Here is an 18,853-nt window from a genome sequence, read left to right on the forward strand (position 1 = left end):
ACTTTGAATATTATTCCCCCGTTATTAAATGACCATCTTTCTGTGCGTAATTTGAATGCTGCTGGGGCTGATTCTGGTACCCTATATATTCTACAGACATATACGTGTCTATGCCATAAACAGGAATAACAGGCATGTGAAAAAAACCTGAGCTCTTAAACTTATGCTCTTCAACAAGGCTCTTCAATTTGTGACCCTTTTTAGCCAAAGGAGCATAAATTATTTAGTTGAAAATGTATCTTAAATTATGAACTTTAAATGTATGCTTATCAATTTGGGCCTGCCATTCATTTGCCTACATTTATGATCCTAGTACTAAAAGTGAGTGCTATAAGCTCCTATTTTCTTCTCCCCATCTTAAATCTGCCTCTGTTGTCTCCCACTTTTTCTGTTCTTAAATTTTGGAATTTAGTGGAATTCTGTGTATTAAGTTGTATACCCAGCCCTAGTAATTTTTCAGAGATTACAATTTATGAACATAGCTCTCAAAGTTAGGAGCATAATTTTTTCAAACATGTGGCCAATCATTTTTATCCCCAAGAAGAACAATTTTCAAATCCATTTCCATGTGTAAAACAATGAAAATTAACTCTTTGGAAACTGGCCACCCGCAATGCAGGTTAAATTATATGGATTGCTTGGAAGCATTTCTGCAGGTGGGATAGGTTAGGGGAACTGTCAGTGCCCCTAGTTTTAGATTTTTACAACAATTTTTCATTGTGCTTCCTGGGAAAAATACATGTAGATAAAAACAAGCACGAATCTTCATGGGTCTTTCTTTTTTTTATGTCAATAATCAAAACAACTACGATGGCAATTATGTAAGTGGGTGCTTCCTTTTGGATGCCCGATGCTCTTCTGTAACAGCATCTGGACACCCAGATTCCAATATGGGACTCTAGATCAGGGGCCCTCAAATTCAGTCCTCAAGGTCCACAACCCAGCCTGGTTTTCAGGATTTCCACAATGAATACAGTGGCGTTCCTAGGGGGGGGCGGTGAGTGCGGTCCGCCCCGGGTGCACGCCGCTGGGGGGGTGCCGCGCGCCTGTCCGCTACGTTTGTTCTGTGCTCCCTCTGCCCCGGAACAAGTTACTTCCTGTTCCAGGGCAGAGGGAGCATGGAAACGAACAAAGCGGACAGGCGCGCGGCACCCCCCCCCCCCCCCTCCAGCGGCATGCACCCGGGGGGGGGTTTCCTTCACCGGGGGGAGGGTCACGCTGCACCCGGGGGGGGGGGCACATTGGCGATCCGCCCTGGGTGTCTGCCCCCCTAGGAACGCCACTGAATGAATATATGAGATTTATTTGCATGCAATGCAAGCAGTGAGTGCAAATAGATCTCATATTCGTTGTGGAAATCCTGAAAAGCAGGCAGGGTTATGGACCTCGAGGACTGGATTTGAGGACATCTGCTCTGGGGTAACCTAGCTTCAGAGTGCTAAACACCCGCTGTTACACTAGCCGTAGACATGGTGTAACTCCGAGTGCCTAAATCCAGCATAGGCGCATGTACCTTCCAGTATTCTGTAAATTACACGGGTAAGTGGGAGGAATGCCCTCGTCCACTGTTCCCTCAGAGCTGAGCGGGAGTCCTCCACCTATAGTCCTGCCAATAGGGGGTGCTGTTTCACTATCACATTTTAAATAGAGACAGGCAAGCTCTGCAGGACTCCAGGGAACCTGCTTGTCTATAGTGATGGAAGATGCAATATTGAAGCACTGCCCCCCACTGGCAGCAATGCAGTTGGAGGACCCCCACCCAGCTTAGAGGGAACAGTGCCCATGTCCTGCCCATTATCCACCCATGTGAATGCCCCCTTGCATTTACACACTATGCCAGTTACGCATGCCCTTACAGAGTAGCGCATAACTGCATTGCTGCCACATGCACACATAAGTGAACACTTATCTGCAAAAGCGCTGGTATTCTATACATTTGCTTGCTTTATGTCCCAAGTCATAGAACTGTCCTTTAAGTGTATAGTATTGCTTTGATTATTGGTGTGGACATTTTACTGACTACTCCCTTTAAGCATTTGTCAGGTCAATAACATTTCCTGAACCCAATCACTCTCTGACTCCCACCATTCTGCCGCATCCCCTGTTGCCTTTGAAAAATCCATCCTCCCAAATTTGACTTACAAATGAGATACAGGCAGCCAGCAGCAAGATTCTGACCAACAGATCTTCAAATTGTTCTGCAACCAGCTCCCAGATAGACTTTCCTGTGGAGAGAATGAAGAAAGGAAGGGTTGCATAGGAAGGCCTACAAAATACATCTGTCCCTACCGAAGATACATATATGTTCTATGGCAGAGTTTCCCCATCAGTCCTGGAGTACCCCCTTGCCAGTCAGGTTTTCAGGATATCCACAATGAATATGCATGAAAGAGATCTGCATATAGTGGAGGCAGTAAATGCAAATCAATCTCATGCATATTCATTGTGGATATCCTGAAAACCTGAGGGGATACTCCAAGACAAGCTTGGAAAACACTGTTCTATGGCACACACCCACATAAGGTTGCCATCCTTTCCATAGACCATAACTGACTGCTCTACCACCATCACACACACACACATCCAGGTCTTCTCTTCCACCCCTCCACGGATGTCTGATCCTTTCCCCACTGTTGTTTATTCCTACATTCTCCTATTCTCCCCTTCCTTCTGCTGTTCTTGCCTCCTTCTCTGTTCTCCCATCCCTTTCTTCTAGTCTCTTACTTTTCCCATTCCTCTCCTTCCCACTGTGGATTCTCCCTCCACTCTCACCTCTCTTTCTCTCATGGAAATCCGTTCCTTCATCCTTGCTGTCTTCTGTCCTTCCCCCTACTAGTTCAATCCCTGGTAGCCCTCACGCCTCATCATCTGCTCTCGTCCTCACAGTTCCCCTCCTCCTTATCAAAGTTCGCTCTCCTTGACCTGGCAGTGTTCTCTCTCTCTTAATCCTTCCCACCCTGGTCCCTTTTTTCCATCTCCACCTGAAGTGCTGAGTCCATGCTCCCAAACCACCCTAATGCTCTCTGTTTTTCTCTTTTCACTACCTAAAGAGAAAAGGAAAGGGATTGGGATATGTGGTTACAATCAAAGTGGTTTACCTGGGGCAATGGAGGGTTAAGTAACTTGCCCAGAGTCAAAAGGAGCTACAGTGGGAATCAAACCCAGTTCCTCTGGTTCTCAGGCCACTGCACTAACCATTAGGCTACTCCTGCACTAATAGATCAAATACTAGCAAGTTCCTCTCCCATGCCACCCCCCCCCCCAACCAACTTGATCCCAAGTTTTATCTCATTCTCTCACCAACAGTCTTGGTACTCAGCCATTTCTTTCCATCCCAAGTCACCATGTTCCCTTTACCTCTTCTCTGATTGAATTCAGTGTTACCCCTTTCCACCAGTGCTCAGACCTGTATCTCCTGCCAGGGCCTCTCCTGTGTACTTCACAGTTCCACCGTATGAACCACACAGCGTTCCATAGATCTGTACAGGACACCATGTAGCTCATGTCCTCAGAACTGAAATCCACAGGAGAGGCACCAGCAAGAGAAGCTGGTTTGAAGGCACCCTGACAGAAGGAAAGAGAAGGGTGCTAGGAAGCTGGTACAGGGATGTCAGCAAGAAAAATGTACAAATGGAAAGTAAGGACTAGGGAGGTGGAAGAGAGAAGCATCCTGTAATCAGCCCATCACTGCTTTCCTCAAGGCCTTACAGCCTGGACAGCTAGCCCTGTCTCCACTGTTCTAATTATCTTTGCCACAGCTAAAGATCTGGCTCTGTGCAGCCCCAAAGATCCTCTTGAGGGCAGGAATGTGCCTCTCTCCCCCACCTTCTTGTGGCAATGTTTGAACACATTCCTTCAGAGGGCAGGAAGAGATGGAAGTTCTGCCAGGTAAGTCTGGCAGGCTAGGCTGAATTCGTTGTTTAAATTGAACACTGTGCAAATTGTCCAAAAACTCCAGAATTTGCATTGTATGGTTAGTAACCCTATACATTCAGACTGCATCTTCGTTCTTGAAATATGCATATGCCAGAGAGCACACACAAACACATTTCAAAATAAACACCTGAAAATATCTATATACACTCACTTCAAAATAGGCAACACTTTTTAATTACACACTGTACACACACACTCCCATACCTAAGATATACATATCCCTTGCAACAGATAAGCACTTCTCAATTTGGACACAGAGGATACAAGATAGATAAGGACACATATATCAATACCCTGTGACATATACACACTTTAAAACTGACACACACATAGATACACATCCTAAGATCTGTGAAGATATACACACCCTTAAAAGTATAGACATTTCAAGATATATGTACATACACATGCCAAAATGTATATGCATACAAATATATTCATACTGCCAAGATATACATATATCCCAGAATATATACACACACACACATACACAAAATATATAACAAATACATTAGCACCTTCAACAAATATATCTTGTATATGCCCTAAAATACTGCATATATAAAGACTTCTATATGCACCTTCAGAGCCTCCCCATCCCCAAAGACATGCAGATATAACTGGAAGTAGAAAGTTCAATGATATTACCCTGTTTTGCACCAGCTGCATTGACTTCCTCTGACAGCCCATATAGCCTTTAAGATTTTATGTTTGGTGTATGTCTTACCATTTAGATCTTCCAGTCTCTCTCTCATAAGTACATAAGTAATTCCACACTGGGAAAAGACCAAAGGTCCATCGAGCCCAGCATCTGTCCACGACAGCAGCCAATCCAGGCCAAGGGCACCTAGCGAGCTTCCCAAACGTACAAACATTCTATACATATTATTCCTGGAATTGTGGATTTTTGCCAAGTCCATTCAGTAGTGGTTTATGAACTTGTCCTTTAGGAAACCATCTAGCCATGTTTTAAACTCTGCTAAGCTAACCGCCTTCACCATGTTCTCCAGCAACGAATTCCAGAGTTTAATTATGCGACATTTCTCCGATTTGTTTTAAATTTACTACACTGTAGTTTCATCGCATGCCACCTAGTCCTAGTATTTTTGGAAAGCGTGAATAGACGCTTCACATCCACCTGTTCCACTCCACTCAATATTTTATATACCTCTATCATGTCTCCCCTCAGCCCTCTCTTCTCCAAGCTGAAAAGCCCTAGCCTCCTTAATCCTTCTTCATAGGAAAGTCGTCCCATCCCCGCTATCATTTTAGTCGCCCTTCGCTGCACCTTTTCCAATTCTACTATATCTTTCTTGAGATGTGGCGACCAGAATTGAACACAATACTCAAGGTGCGGTCGCACCATGGAGCGATACAATGGCATTATAACATCCTCACACCTGTTTTCCATACCTTTCGAAATGGTACCCAACATTCTATTCACTTTCCTAGCCACAGCAGCACACTGAGCAGAAAGTTTCAGTGTATTATCGACGACGACACCCAGATCCCTTTCTTGGTCCGTAACTCGAAGAAATATGTGCCTTAGTGAACATTCCGTTCATCCCAGAAAGGCCTTTTTCAGCTTCCTGCTTTGTATGTGATAAAACTTTCAACTACCAGAAAGAGAATATTCTCTTATATTGACCCTTTTCTTTGGAATTCATTACCTGACAAAATTCGCAATGCCCCTTCTTATTTGGGTTTTCTTAAACTCTTGAAAACATGGCTTTTTCTACAATGTTTTGCTTAAATGTATTACTTGATGAGATTTGTAATGCTCTTTTTTATTTTAGAATTTGTTATTTGTAATATTTATTTGTATTTGATGTTATATTGTATTTAATGTTTAATTATTGATTGTAAACTGCCTTTATATCTTAGTAAAAGGCAGTGTATTATTTAATAAATCAAATCAAGATGTGTATATATACATGAAGCCCCTCAAGGTCTATATAAAAACACACGTGTAAATATATATAGATAAAAAACAAGAGAGTGATATATACACATCCCAAAGTATGTACACATATTCCATGAATTCTATAAAACTTACTAAAAATTGCATGCTCAGATTTGAGCACACACTCAATTTGTGCATGCAATTTAATTGAATAATGAGCTAAGTAGCACTGATAATTGGCTTGTTAACAAGCATTTATTGGTGGTAATTAGATTTAATTGGAACATATGCATGTAAATTTAGGCGCAGGATCCATGCCTAAATTTTATGAGCGAGTTCAAAAAGGGGGCACAGAAATGGGAGGGTCATAGGTGGAACAGGGACATTCCTAAAATTAATGTATTTAGTTATAGAATAAGGGGGAAATACACCTAATTAGGTGCAAAGATTTATACCACATTTCAGCTGGTGCAAACGGCCGTGCCTAAAGTTAGGCATGATTCCTAGGCATAAGCACTATTCTATAAACTGTTCCTAACTTTAAACATGGCTTATGGAATAGCACGTTTTTTGATGCCGATCTTTTTGGCACCATATATAGAATTCACCCCATTAGGGGCTCTGTGCACTAAAAGTTGGGCACCCAAAATCTAGGCGCTAAGCTTTTATTCTCTAATGGCAAATTTGTTCTTCTAATTCATTATAGAATACTAGCATAAGTCAGCAATTAGGCACCTAAATTTAGATAAGACTATTTCCACTTGCTCTATGGCAGGTGTAAATGAGCATGCCTGAACTTAGCATAGGCATCTGAAAACTCAGCACTTAAGCGCATATGTTGCAGCAAATTGGCTGACCGCTGTTCTGTAAGGGTGCACTTAAGTAGCATAGCATGCAAATGCAAGGCGAGCATTTACATGGGCCTACATTAGAGAAGGATAGGTAGAGGCACTGGGCAGAATAAAAGGGCCAAATGGTCCTCATCTGCTGACATGCAGACTCAGGAATAGTCTAAAGAAGCATTTCCTAGCAAAGAGGCTGGCTGATGTGCAAAACAGCCTCAAAGAGGGAAGAACTGACCTCCACAGGTCAAAGCGCATGAACAAGAAACAGTGGAGACGAACAACAAAGAAGGATGTCACCAATTGTGTGCAACAATCTTTAGTCACACCTAAAAGGACTTGATATGGCCGTGTTTTCGCTCTATGGCCTGCATCAGGAGTCTGTCATAATCAAACATTCATCCATGAAAACAATTGCACACTGCTGAACAACAATACCAGATGTTCACTATACAACGCTACAGTGTTGCCTTCATCAACCGCATTGGATGTTGATGCTGTAACATCATATAGTGAACGCTTGGTATTGTTGTTCAGCAATGTGTAATTGTTTTTATAGATGTACATTTGATTATGACATATTCCTGATGTAGGCCATACAGCCGAAACATGACCGTTTCAAGTCCTTTTAGGTATGGTAAGGATTGTTGCACACGATTGGTGACATCTTTCTATGTTGATCGCCTCTGCTGTTTCCTGTTCTTGTGAAATAGCCTGTCAGTGAAGAAGGTAGGGGCAAAGCTATGAAAAAATTTGAGAAAATAAGGGATAAGAATAGAGAATCGATGGTGGTGGAGAAGAAATGCTAAACTAAGAAGAGTCTGTGGTACTGCATTAGGATGAGAAAATAGGCAGACTAGCTGGGTCTTATGATCTGAAATTGCTTCTTATTCTCTGTTTCCAAGATTGAGGCATGCAAGCTCACGCGCGTGCATACACATATTTGAGGAGGCACACATCAAAGATATACAGAAACACGTACAGGTATCCAGTCCACCCTCAGAAATAAACACACAAATACACAACCCCTGAAACAATACACATGCACACATCCTTCTCTTTGACATCTCCATGTCTTCTCTGATACCTTGTAGCTGAAAGCATCCCTGCCCAGCCGCAAGTATTTCATTGTAACTGAAAGCCCTCATCGTGCAGCCTAAGGTCTTTGATATCACATTGACTCTTCTTCCATAGCCAATCAGACAGCTATTGTGTTCTCTCTCTCTCTCTCTCTCTCTCTCTCTCTCTCTCTCTCTCTCTCTCTCTCTCTCTTTTGTCATATCTTCCCATGTTTCAAAAGGGTAGAGATGGAACCTAAGATCAAAACCATCCTCAAGGCATCTCTTGGGATATTAGTTTAGTTTATTAGTTCATTATAACATGTCCCTTATTGTCCTTTGAACAGCTGCACATCAAGGTAGTTTACTTTAAAATCTCTGTAAAACTACTCTCTTTCCTTGAAACATATCTATATTTTGTGTTTCCAACAGGTGACTCACCTTCCTCTGCTGGCAACTCTGTTGCAGATGAGGAAAAGAAGACAAGGAGGAAAAAACAGAAAGAAGTTGATTAGCGCAGGCAAGTGAAAACCTTCATACCCCTCAGATATTCCCCACAAGGAAGACCAAGATCAAAAATTCATTTTCCCTCCAAGTCCCAAGAAGAAGCCATTCCTCTACTGAAATCTTCTCTGTCAGACAATATGAAAATATTGGTTGTAACAGTGATCTCAAAGAGTACTGATTAGTGATTCACTGTTAGCCTAAGATGGAATATCAAGTGATGTTCTCCATGGATCAACCCTGGGTTTAGCATTATTCCACAGTGTTTTAATGACTTGCATGAGAGTACACATTGCATAGGCAATTCTAGTAGGACTTATTCTACAAAGGAATGTAGGCATCTACTTTCTTTTATAGAATACTAGCCTAACCATGTATATACACATAACATTTAGATGTGAGCACCTACACCAACCATAGAACTAGTGTGTTAATGCCTAAGTCCTACAGATACCAGTGTAACTTACAGTATTGTATAAGTTTGAGCCATGCCCATGATTCATCCAAGCTCCGCTCATGTGTACACTCTCCTTGCAATTATGCACTGTGGGACCCTTTTACTAAGATGTGGTAGGGCTAATGCACTGGTAGAGTGCACCAAATCGACACTACCACCGGGCTAGCATGGGCACATGGTGGTAATTTTGAAGTTGGCGCACACTGCTTCCCACAGTAGAAAATATTTTTCTATTTTCTATCGTGGGGGCGTTCCTGGCAGTAATCGGCAGTGTAGCCACATTGGCGCACTACCTGATTATCACAAGAGTAGCATGTAAGCCCTTACCAATAGGTCAATGGTTGGCGGTAAGGGCTCAGGCAGTAAATAGCCGCATGCTACTTTTAATGTTAGCACACAACTATTTACTGCCCCACTAATAAAAGCCCTTTATCCCTGCTGCGGTAAATAAATGACCCAGCGTGCACCAATTCCATGCATACAGACTACTGCAGGCAACTGTTTACTGCAGTTTTGTAAAAGGGCCCCTCTGTAAGTTAGACAGGTATTTACAGAGACTAGTACTTAGGTGGAATTTTGCCAGTATATGTACATATGTGTGTAAATCAGCAAAAAAAGGAGGTAAAAGACCTCACGCACCGTGAGATGTAGAAAAAAAGTGAAGATGAACCAAGGAGGAATACCAAACAACTTTATTAAGGATTTTCAAAAAGCAACCCGACACGGCCGTGTTTCGGCCCTAAGGCCTGCCTCAGGGGTCTTGATTAATCTCAGGTGTAGCAGTGTGAAAATATTGCACCGATGAAAGTTTATGCTCGATTAATGAACAATGCAATGCCTCCTTCAATCTCTCCTCCGTAGGAAATGGAGTATTGTCCGTTGAAAAACTATAGTTTTTCAACGGACAATACTCCATTTCCTACGGAGGAGAGATTGAAGGAGGCATTGCATTGTTCATTAATCGAGCATAAACTTTCATCGGTGCAATATTTTCACACTGCTACACCTGAGATTAATCAAGACCCCTGAGGCAGGCCTTAGGGCCGAAACACGGCCGTGTCGGGTCATTTTTTGAAAATCCTTAATAAAGTTGTTTGGTATTCCTCCTTGGTTCATCCTCACTCTTTTTCTACAACACATGTGTGTAAATGACATGCTAAACATTTTCACACGTAAGGGGTGTGTAAACGTTAGTATCTATGTTTATAATGTTAGTGTCTAATTTTATAAACATTTTACTGTGAATTAACCCTGTTTTACATGTGTAAAAAGCCTTTTTCTCGAAGTACCCTATAAGTTACTCATGGTGACAAGATGGCGTGCACCTGTACACAACTTGCACGCCTGCATGTTCAGAACATAGTTTAGGCAGAGTCATGAAATTAATGCATATTTTATAAAATACATGTGTAGTTGTATACTTCACCCGCATCTAGGGGCCCTTTTACTAAGGCGTGGTAGGCCTAATACAGGCCTACCACATGCTAAAAGGGCACTACTGCGGGACACGTTGAGGCATTCCATGGTTGAGTCCCACTCAGCATGCGCTAATCCCACACTGTAAAGTATTTATTATTTTTCAGCAAGGGAGGTGTGCCCATGGGCAGAGAGTAGGCATGCATGCACTAATCGGGTAGCGCTGGCCCATTATTACATGTCACCCGATTACCATGGGAGCCCTTAGGTGGCAGTAAGGGCTCCTAGGGCAATGGGCAAGCACTAATGGGAACATTAGTGCATGGAATTTACAATAAAATATAGCACAGTGGCCATTTAACTGTGGCCATGGCCTATGGATAACCCATGCGCTGACACCAGTGTCGGTCACTTTTTAGTGTGGCGTGGTTAAAAGAACCTCTAATCCCGAGCAGGCATTAATAAATACGGTTACATTTTAGTCATAATTGTTTCAGTTTTTGTGAGGTTTTTACGTAAAGAAACCTAAATGCCTGTGTTGTCTTTAGGCGCTTTCTTGTGCTTCCAACCTACATTACACATTGTAAAATCACCCTCCACATTTGCTGATATAAAGTAGTGAGAGGTGCAAATCCCTTGAAGGACAGAATTAAATTTTACAATAATCTTGATATTTTAGAGAACTGGCCAAAAGTAAATAAAATACTCCCAGGAGAATGCAAGGTGCTGCAGCCAAGGAGAGAAAATGAAATACACAAATATAAGATTTGAAAAGACCGGATGAGCAGTGGTACTGTGGAAGAAGATATAGGATTTGTAGTAGACCGCAAATTGATCTGTGTTGTTATAAAGTTAAAATCAGAGTAGAATGTGTTAAAAGGAGTATCACCTGCATTTAAGAAATTGCTTAAAACATTTTTTTTTCTAGAAGCTTTTTATGTTGATCCTTGAACTGTTCGTTCATGTGCTCAGCTGGATCGGCTGGTGGGGGACCTACGGGCCAGCCTCTGGAAACATGGTAAGTAGACAGTACTCTTTCTTCTCTATCTTTTCATGATATTGGAGTTCCTTTCTGTTGATGTGTATCTTTTTTATACTTATAATACCCCACCTTGATGAATTTTGTCCTTGAGTGGTTAATCAAATGTAATAAACCTGAAACCTGATCAATCTAGATGCGAGATAATTCTCCCATCCTACACAAACATTGCTAAGGCCTTTGTAGTAATATGGAGTGTAATTTCATAACAGGGTGCCTAGCACAAGAGGGTGAGTAGGCGCCTATTTGGGCACTATTTTATAAAGGAACATAGGTGCCTACGAGCAGCATTTTAGAAAGGACGATCAAATTGGAATTGAGATGTCTAGGTTAGGATGTCTCAATCCATTAATATTTTAGAGCAGAATCTCCCGATGTGAGCGTGTTCTCAAATCCATCATTATGTGCTGGTTACATACGGTGGGAGCGCCCATTTAAAACCCATAAACATCTAAATTATCAGTGGGATCAACACGGCAACATCAATATGTATGTCCTGAAATACTGATATATACATGTATGCGCAGGCAAATATATGTGAGTTAGCCAATTTAGAAACACGCAGGTGCATTTTTTCTGGCACTGTCATGGAGTCTGATATCCCTTTCCAGTATCAATTTCAAGAGGGGAGAGGGAATAAAACTTTGGAGAATTAAGGGGGAGCTACCCTTATCCCTCCATTACAGGACTGTATACTGAGCAACTTTCTGAAACCTAGACATTCCGGGTAGCATGTGTAAATCTCCACTTCGACCTGTTTAGACATAGAAGTGCATTCCTCTTCTGAAATGGGGAATATATGTTTATTTTTTAGTCCTGTTTTAGTCCCATCCAAAACGCTCCCAGATCTTTCCCTTTGCCATATACATGTTTTTGAGTTTTAGATTTTATTTTTATTTATTTATTGTTACATTTGTACCCCACGCTTTTCCCACTCATGGCAGGCTCAACGCGGCTTACATGGGGCAATGGAGGGTTAAGTGACTTGCCCAGAGTCACAAGGAGCTGCCTGAGCATATCCCCATGTTCTAAAATTGAGATTATACATTTATGCTATATGGTGTCCAACCTCGGCCTTCACTAGGTCAGGTTTTCAGGATTTCCCCAATGAATATGCATGAAATCTATTTGCATACAATGGAGGCAGTGCATGCGAATAGATCTCCTGCATTTTAATTTGAGAAATCCTAAAAACCCAACTGGATTGCAGCCCTCAAGGACTGAATTTGGACAACTCTGCCTACACATCTAAATTCTAGTGTACGCATGTCTAAAACACAAATCGTGCTTCTAAAATCAGCATCTATGTGTCTTTAGAAAATATCGGTACAGGTAGCAGAAAGTGCACTTACCTTACAGGCTTGAACACTTATACCTGCTGTCAAGGAGGTGTAAATATCCATGTCTAGATTATTCAAGTATTATTATTATTATTTGTTACATTTGTAACCCACATTTTCCCACCTATTTGCAGGCTCAGTGTGGCTTATATAGTACCGTAACGGCATTTGCCAGTTCCGGTATGAACAAATACAAGGTGGTATTATGTTAGAATGAGGTTCAAGTATGGTGAATACATTGGGGGAACTTAGAGAGAGATATGAAGAGTTAGGATATGTCCATTTCGGTCTTTGGTTTTGTTATGTCGCAAATGTCCAGGTTTTTTATGTTGGGTCAGTGGGGTATGCCTTTCCAAACAGGTTAGTTTTTAGGACCTTTTGGAAATTTGAATGGTCGAGCGTAGTTTTTACTACTTTTGGCAGTGCGTTCCATAGTTGTGCGCTTAGATAAGAAAAGCTGGATGCGTAAGTTGATTTGTATTTGAGTCCTTTGTTGCTTGGGTAATGGAGATTTAGGTATGAATGTGCTGATCTTGTGGTGTTTCTAGTTGGTAGGTCAATGAGGTCTGTCATATATCCCGGGGCTTTGCCGTAAATAATTTTATGAACTATTGTGCAGATTTTGAAAGCGATACGTTCTTTGATTGGGAGCCAGTGCAGTTTTTGTCAGAGGGGTTTGGCGCTTTCAAAACACATTTTTCCAAATATAAGCCTGGCTGCTGTGTTTTGTGTGGTCTGAACTTTCTTTATGATTTGTTCTTTGCATCCCGCATAGATTCCGTTGCAGTAGTCTACGTAGCTTAATACCCTTGGGAGGAATGGTTTCACGCATTTGAGTTTCAATATTGAGTGAAACATTTTCTTTATGGTGGATTTTGCTTGGTTCTCTAGTGAGAGGTTCCGGTCGATTGTTACTCCGAGAATTTTCAGGTTGTCTGAGATGGGGGGGTGTAACCTGGGGTATTGATGTTTGTGGGTTTGTATGTATTGTATTGGGATGAGATGATGAGACAGTATGTTTTTTCTGTGTTGAGTTTTAGTTGAAATGCATTTGCCCATGAGTTCATGATGTTTAAGCTGAGCTTGATTTAATTGGTGATTTCTGCCAGATCATGTTTGTAGGGGATGTATATTGTAACGTCATCAGCGTAGATGAATGGGTTAAGGCCTTGGGTGGATAAGGCCTTGGCTAGTGGGGTCATCATGAGGTTGAAAAGGATCGGTGATAGTGGTGATCCTTGCGGTACTCCGCAGTCTGGTTTCCAAGGTGATGATATATTTGTACTTGATTTCACTTGATATGTTCTGGTGGTTAGGAAACCTTTGATCCATTTGAGAGTGTTTCCACAGATTCTGAAGTACTCTAGAAGTCTTAGTATTATATTGTGGTTGACCATGTCGAACGCACTGGACATGTCAATTTGGAGGAGAAGAATGCTTTTACCTAGTGCTATTTCCTGCTTGAATTTAGTTAGGAGAGTAATTAGTACTGTTTTGGTGCTGTGTAGGGGGGCGAAATCCTGATTGTGAGTCATGTAGTATTGTGAATTTGTTTATGTACTCATGTAGATTAGCATATTTTATAATCTACATATCTATTTGTGAACTCTGCCCATGCTCTGCCCAATCTCTGCCCCTGTCATCACATATACGTGATTACGATAGTTATAAGAGGCCATTTATGTGTGCAAGTGGCCACATTTGCACGAAAGCCCCACACACTTCAACTAGCCAGGTTGGCACTGAAGTTAAATGGACAGTATTGGAGGAATAGCCCAATGACTCAGTTAGATTTTCCATTCTGAGTCGACTGAGTCTAGAAATGCTATAGAGGTAGGGTTGATAGCCCCTGGGTGGGAAGGGGACTGAGTGGGTCATGGTCATCACTCAAGGCTGACACCTAAAGGTAGATGCTCAAAAGTCTGGCACTGTTCAGAACAGTGCTGGAAAAATACCATGGATAGGTGTTGCAAAGGAACTCCTTAATGGTCAATGCTAATTAGATGCAAATTTAGGCACGCTCATAGCGTTGAGCATTAGGAACTCCCGTGGGTGGATTTTGGCTGGCGCATGCACTCATGAGTTGTGCGTTAGGTACAGCTCTTGAGCACATGCCCAAAACACTGGGGGGGGGGGGGGAAGAGGAGGAGGATGAAGTGCCAGTTGCTCAGTGCAGGACTCAAACGTCAGGAGGTAAAGGCAGGTTTAAAAGTGACACTTGCGTTTTGTTTTAAAGTGCTTCCTTTAACTTTCCAGGCTTTCACTTCTTTCTTGCCAACTTCTCAGTCTTATCTTGCTCTTTTGCCCGAGGGGGGGGGGGGGGGTTGAGAGTGTACTCAGTACTTTTGGGCATCAGGGCACTAGTGGCTGGATTCAAGGCCCAGGATTGCAGAGTTCTGACCCAGGACTATCAATGCAATTATAAAAGTCTTTCAAAATGCACATTATTCAGTCTCATTGTACAGAGGTGTGAAGATATAAAATAGGGGGGAAGTCCCATGGGTAGTTGAGAATGAAAACACACGATGCCAGGATCAGAAGGTCAAAAGAAACACTGGGAAGCTGCTAAGATTAGTTAATAGGAAAATCTTTCTATGGGTCAGTACCTCCAAATGAGTTAGTTTTGCACATATCATGACAGTAATAAACCTTATGCCAAAGCCAGGGTACATGAAGTATGAACTTAGTCTCAAATTTACAACTAATGCTGCCGAAGAGAGCTTCCTTCTGGAGATCCTAAGATGTAACATGTTTAGGCAACTTATCACAGTGTGCTTGAAAATTCCTTTTAATAAACCGTGTGGCACCCCAAAACATTTCTGTATCTTTCTGCCACATTCTCTTGGCAGTTAAGTGATGTATCAAGTTACTAGGGAGATGATGGTGGAATCTTCATTGTTGGAGATTGTAGAGTAAATTTCAATAAAAGTTATTGAACTAAAAGTAAAAAGTAAATTAGGTAAATATCTACAATGTGAGAAGATATAAGAACAGTGGAATTGGTGCGTGCTAAATTCTAAGAAGCCCATAAGTATATAGTGGGCTTTTAGCACTTAGTGCACACTAAGCTTTAGTAAAAGGGCCCCTAAATGACCTCTTGTCCTATCTTTCTGCAATCCCAGATTGACTCCCAAAGTCCCTGTCAGTCTTCTCTTTCTGATTCTAGATTGACGATTCTCAACCCCGGTTTGAGTCCAGAAAATCCACAAGCCAAGGCTCACTCATTAGAGCATGTCACACTCATTTGAAAGCTTTCTCACTCTCACACTCTTTGAGCCTTATTTCTCACTAATCAGAGCTTCAGTACCAGTGCACTGATCTTGATCACTGTTTCATGAGAGAGAAGTAAACCAAGTAAGAAGAAATCTGAGCACTCCTTCTTGTTGTTGCTTCCCCTTGTCCTGTCCCTTTTCCCTTTACTGCAAATACATGTGCTCTGAAATCGATGAGCAGACCAGAAATATGGAAGTGTTGGGCAGTTTATTAATACAATTACTTCTTGCTGTCAGTGAGAAGGTGAATCTGCTTTACCAATGAGGAAGTGCTACAATATATTTGGAGACATTACCACTGTTAGGGGAAAGCTAGTTTTTTTTCACCCCTATAGTTTTTACCCCTGACGCAGCCGTAGGGCGAAACATGGCCAAGTCGGGTAACTGTATTAATAAACTGCCAAGCACTTCCATATTTCAGGTCTGCTCATTGCTTGCTGCTACATTGGTGTGCCTCTCTTGTTTGCTCTGAAATTGAAGTACATACTTTTAATGACTGGGTAGAAGACAATTTTCAGCTGAAAATATTTACCCAAACTGTTCCCCGCTAGTCAGAGGCTCCAAAGAAAGGTCAATATCAATTAATGCTGCATTGATTCGTTTGCAAACTACACTTAAATCATTGTGGATTTAAACCCTGGATGTACTGTCTGAAAAATCTCACTCTTGGGGATGATTCACCTTGGCATCTCTGTGAATATGAATGAGACAAATTTGCCTGCACTGGCTCCAATGTATGCAGATAAATCTCGTGCATATTCATCATGGATATCCTGAAAGCTAGAGCAACTAGGCAGTACATGAGGACTGGGTTGCAAACCATTATCCTAGATGCTCTCTTGGGGTCTCTCTGGCACCATCTTTCTATGATCCTAGATCACTCCTCAAGGTCAGTCCCAGTTCAATTTTTCTGATTCCAGATTCTGGAAGATCTTGGGAGCCCCCCCCCCCTTCCCCCAGCCTTGATATGATTTTACAGGAGGAGTAGCTGAGGGATGGAGGCAGGAGGATTGTGAAACCTGAGCTCCCTGCTTGGTGAAAGTTTCCCAGGAAGGGAAGCAGAGCTGGGGCCTTTGGAAGGGAGAGAACAGCTGCAGGGGATGGCAATGTAAGTACTTTCTGTATCTCTCCCCAGTGATCTCTCACTGCCACGGGAACTGGGACTTGTTTGCAGGAGAGATTTCCCCTATTTTCCTGACTACCAGGCATGAGATATAGAGAGGTGAACATGTCTTATGTTACTTTTCTCTCTACACCTACCTTCACTCAGAGTGATTCTCAACCCCCCATTCCACCGGCTGTCAAGAAAAACTTCAGATTGTGCAGAGAGATATCATGTGTTTTTCTGTACTACCTAAAGGAATATGTAGGATCTTCTACCAGGGGTGCTGAGATGAGCAGAGCTGGTCTGTCAAACATCTGTCTTCACCTTGAGTAATAATAATATCTAGTCTGTCTGTCCTTTCTCACTCTTCCAATTATATACTAGCAAAATCTAGCCCTACTTCTCTGTTCATCTTATTTTCCTCTTCAAGTTATCAGACTCAAATTTGAGAAGTTTAGCAAAGTCAATACATTATGGAGTACATTTTTAAAGACTTTGAGTAGCGCAACTTAATAATTTTGTCCATTATTTGGATAAATCAGTGGGTTATATTGAGAGGGTGGCTGAATCAGCTTAAGTGGATTTTCCATTTTCACAATGTGTGTGCATTGAACCATAATAAAAATAAAACGAAGCTTTGTGGCATAAATTGAACAGCCAAGGAAACTCTGTCCATGCACATTTAACTTTCAAAAATGTACACCTGCAATCAATTTTATGCTCTCAGATATGTTTTTTGTGTTATTTGTTGGTAAAGTTTGAAAAATAAAAAAACAAACTAAAATATGCCTGAACTTTCTATCTGCCTAACCACCTGATCTTCAATCACAAACCACGCAGGTAGTTTTGTTTGAACAGCTGGTTATTGTATGCAGGAAATGCGTTGTCAGACAGCTATGAGGTTAAAGGAAAGAATTACAAAGCATCATCATAATCACCAGTAATATTTCTCCTGTTTGTTCTGTCCTTCAGTTGTACAATAGCAATATCTCAGTGTGATTGTGACTGGTTGTCTGTCCTGTCCTTTCTCTTCTAATTATATACTAGCATGTCTCGCTATCTTCTCTCTTCCTATCTGCTTTTCCCTCTATCCTCTGCTAGTTATACAGCACCACTATCTCTCATGTTTCTCTGTTTCTATCTACCCTCTCTCCCAGTTATACACTAGCAATAACTCTTGTCTGACTATCTTTTCCCATTGTTGTGTCTTTATTTTCCTGTGCACTAGAAATTAGAAGGAAATACCCCTTTTGCCTACCGTTGGCTCCAAACCTCTCAAAGTTCTTCTTGACCTGCTCTGGGGAAAGGCCCGTGTTCTCATTGACACCAAAGTAGGCAAGACATTCTTCCGTGGTCTTTGTATGTGCGCTCTCCATGGCTTATTGCCGCTCCTGGACACCTCCGTGTGCACTGAGACCTCCTCTCCTCTCCTTGTCTGATGCAGTTCCCCTTTGGTATTTCTTACAGACACTTCTAGCAGCCTGGCAGTGATCACCCTGAGTTCCCCCTCCCCCGTACTGTCAGCAGCACATGGTACAAACCACCAATATCCAAGACCGCGTGTTCCCCGTTCCCTCACAGATGCTGTGGCCACAACTCTGGGTTTTGTGTGGCCCTTATGAGGCGACTCCCAGCCTGCAAACCCATGCACTATCTTTGCCATGCAATTGGTTAGCCTAGGATGACATCAGTTGCATGCATTAGCACACATAAGGCCTGCTCCTTACTGTGGAGATTTTGCTGACTGAAGAATTTGGGAGGGGAAAGAGAGGTGATCGGAGCTCAGTGTCTCACAGTAACATGTCACTCAAAAACTTTTTCTCTCCTAAGCTGAGCTTCCTTCTGTCTCCCTGTCCTCCCTATCCCTGCTGTTCTACCTCTATTCCTCCCCCGCCCCCTCACTTCTTCCCCATCTTCCTCCTCCTTTCCTTCTTCTTGTCTCCCTCCCTCTACAGCTTCAACATTTATATGAATAAAATTT

General features: G+C 42.1%; 1 protein-coding gene across 1 annotated transcript in view; it reads right to left on the bottom strand.

Moving 5' to 3' along the window:
• ATP2A1 (ATPase sarcoplasmic/endoplasmic reticulum Ca2+ transporting 1) overlaps nucleotides 1-18,481 on the bottom strand; it is a 92,677-nt gene extending 74,196 nt beyond the window's left edge. The window contains exons 1-3 of the mRNA XM_030210673.1: nucleotides 18,131-18,481; nucleotides 8,181-8,198; nucleotides 2,143-2,225 (exon numbers count right to left, since the gene is read on the bottom strand). Of these exons, the coding sequence (XP_030066533.1) occupies nucleotides 2,143-2,225; nucleotides 8,181-8,198; nucleotides 18,131-18,248 (219 nt within the window). The 5' untranslated portion in view covers nucleotides 18,249-18,481. The remainder of the gene's footprint in view (nucleotides 1-2,142; nucleotides 2,226-8,180; nucleotides 8,199-18,130) is intronic.
• Nucleotides 18,482-18,853: the final 372 nt, after the last annotated feature.

This window comes from Microcaecilia unicolor, chromosome 7 (genome assembly GCF_901765095.1).
Source record: "Microcaecilia unicolor chromosome 7, aMicUni1.1, whole genome shotgun sequence".
Taxonomy (NCBI): Eukaryota; Metazoa; Chordata; class Amphibia; order Gymnophiona; family Siphonopidae; genus Microcaecilia; species Microcaecilia unicolor.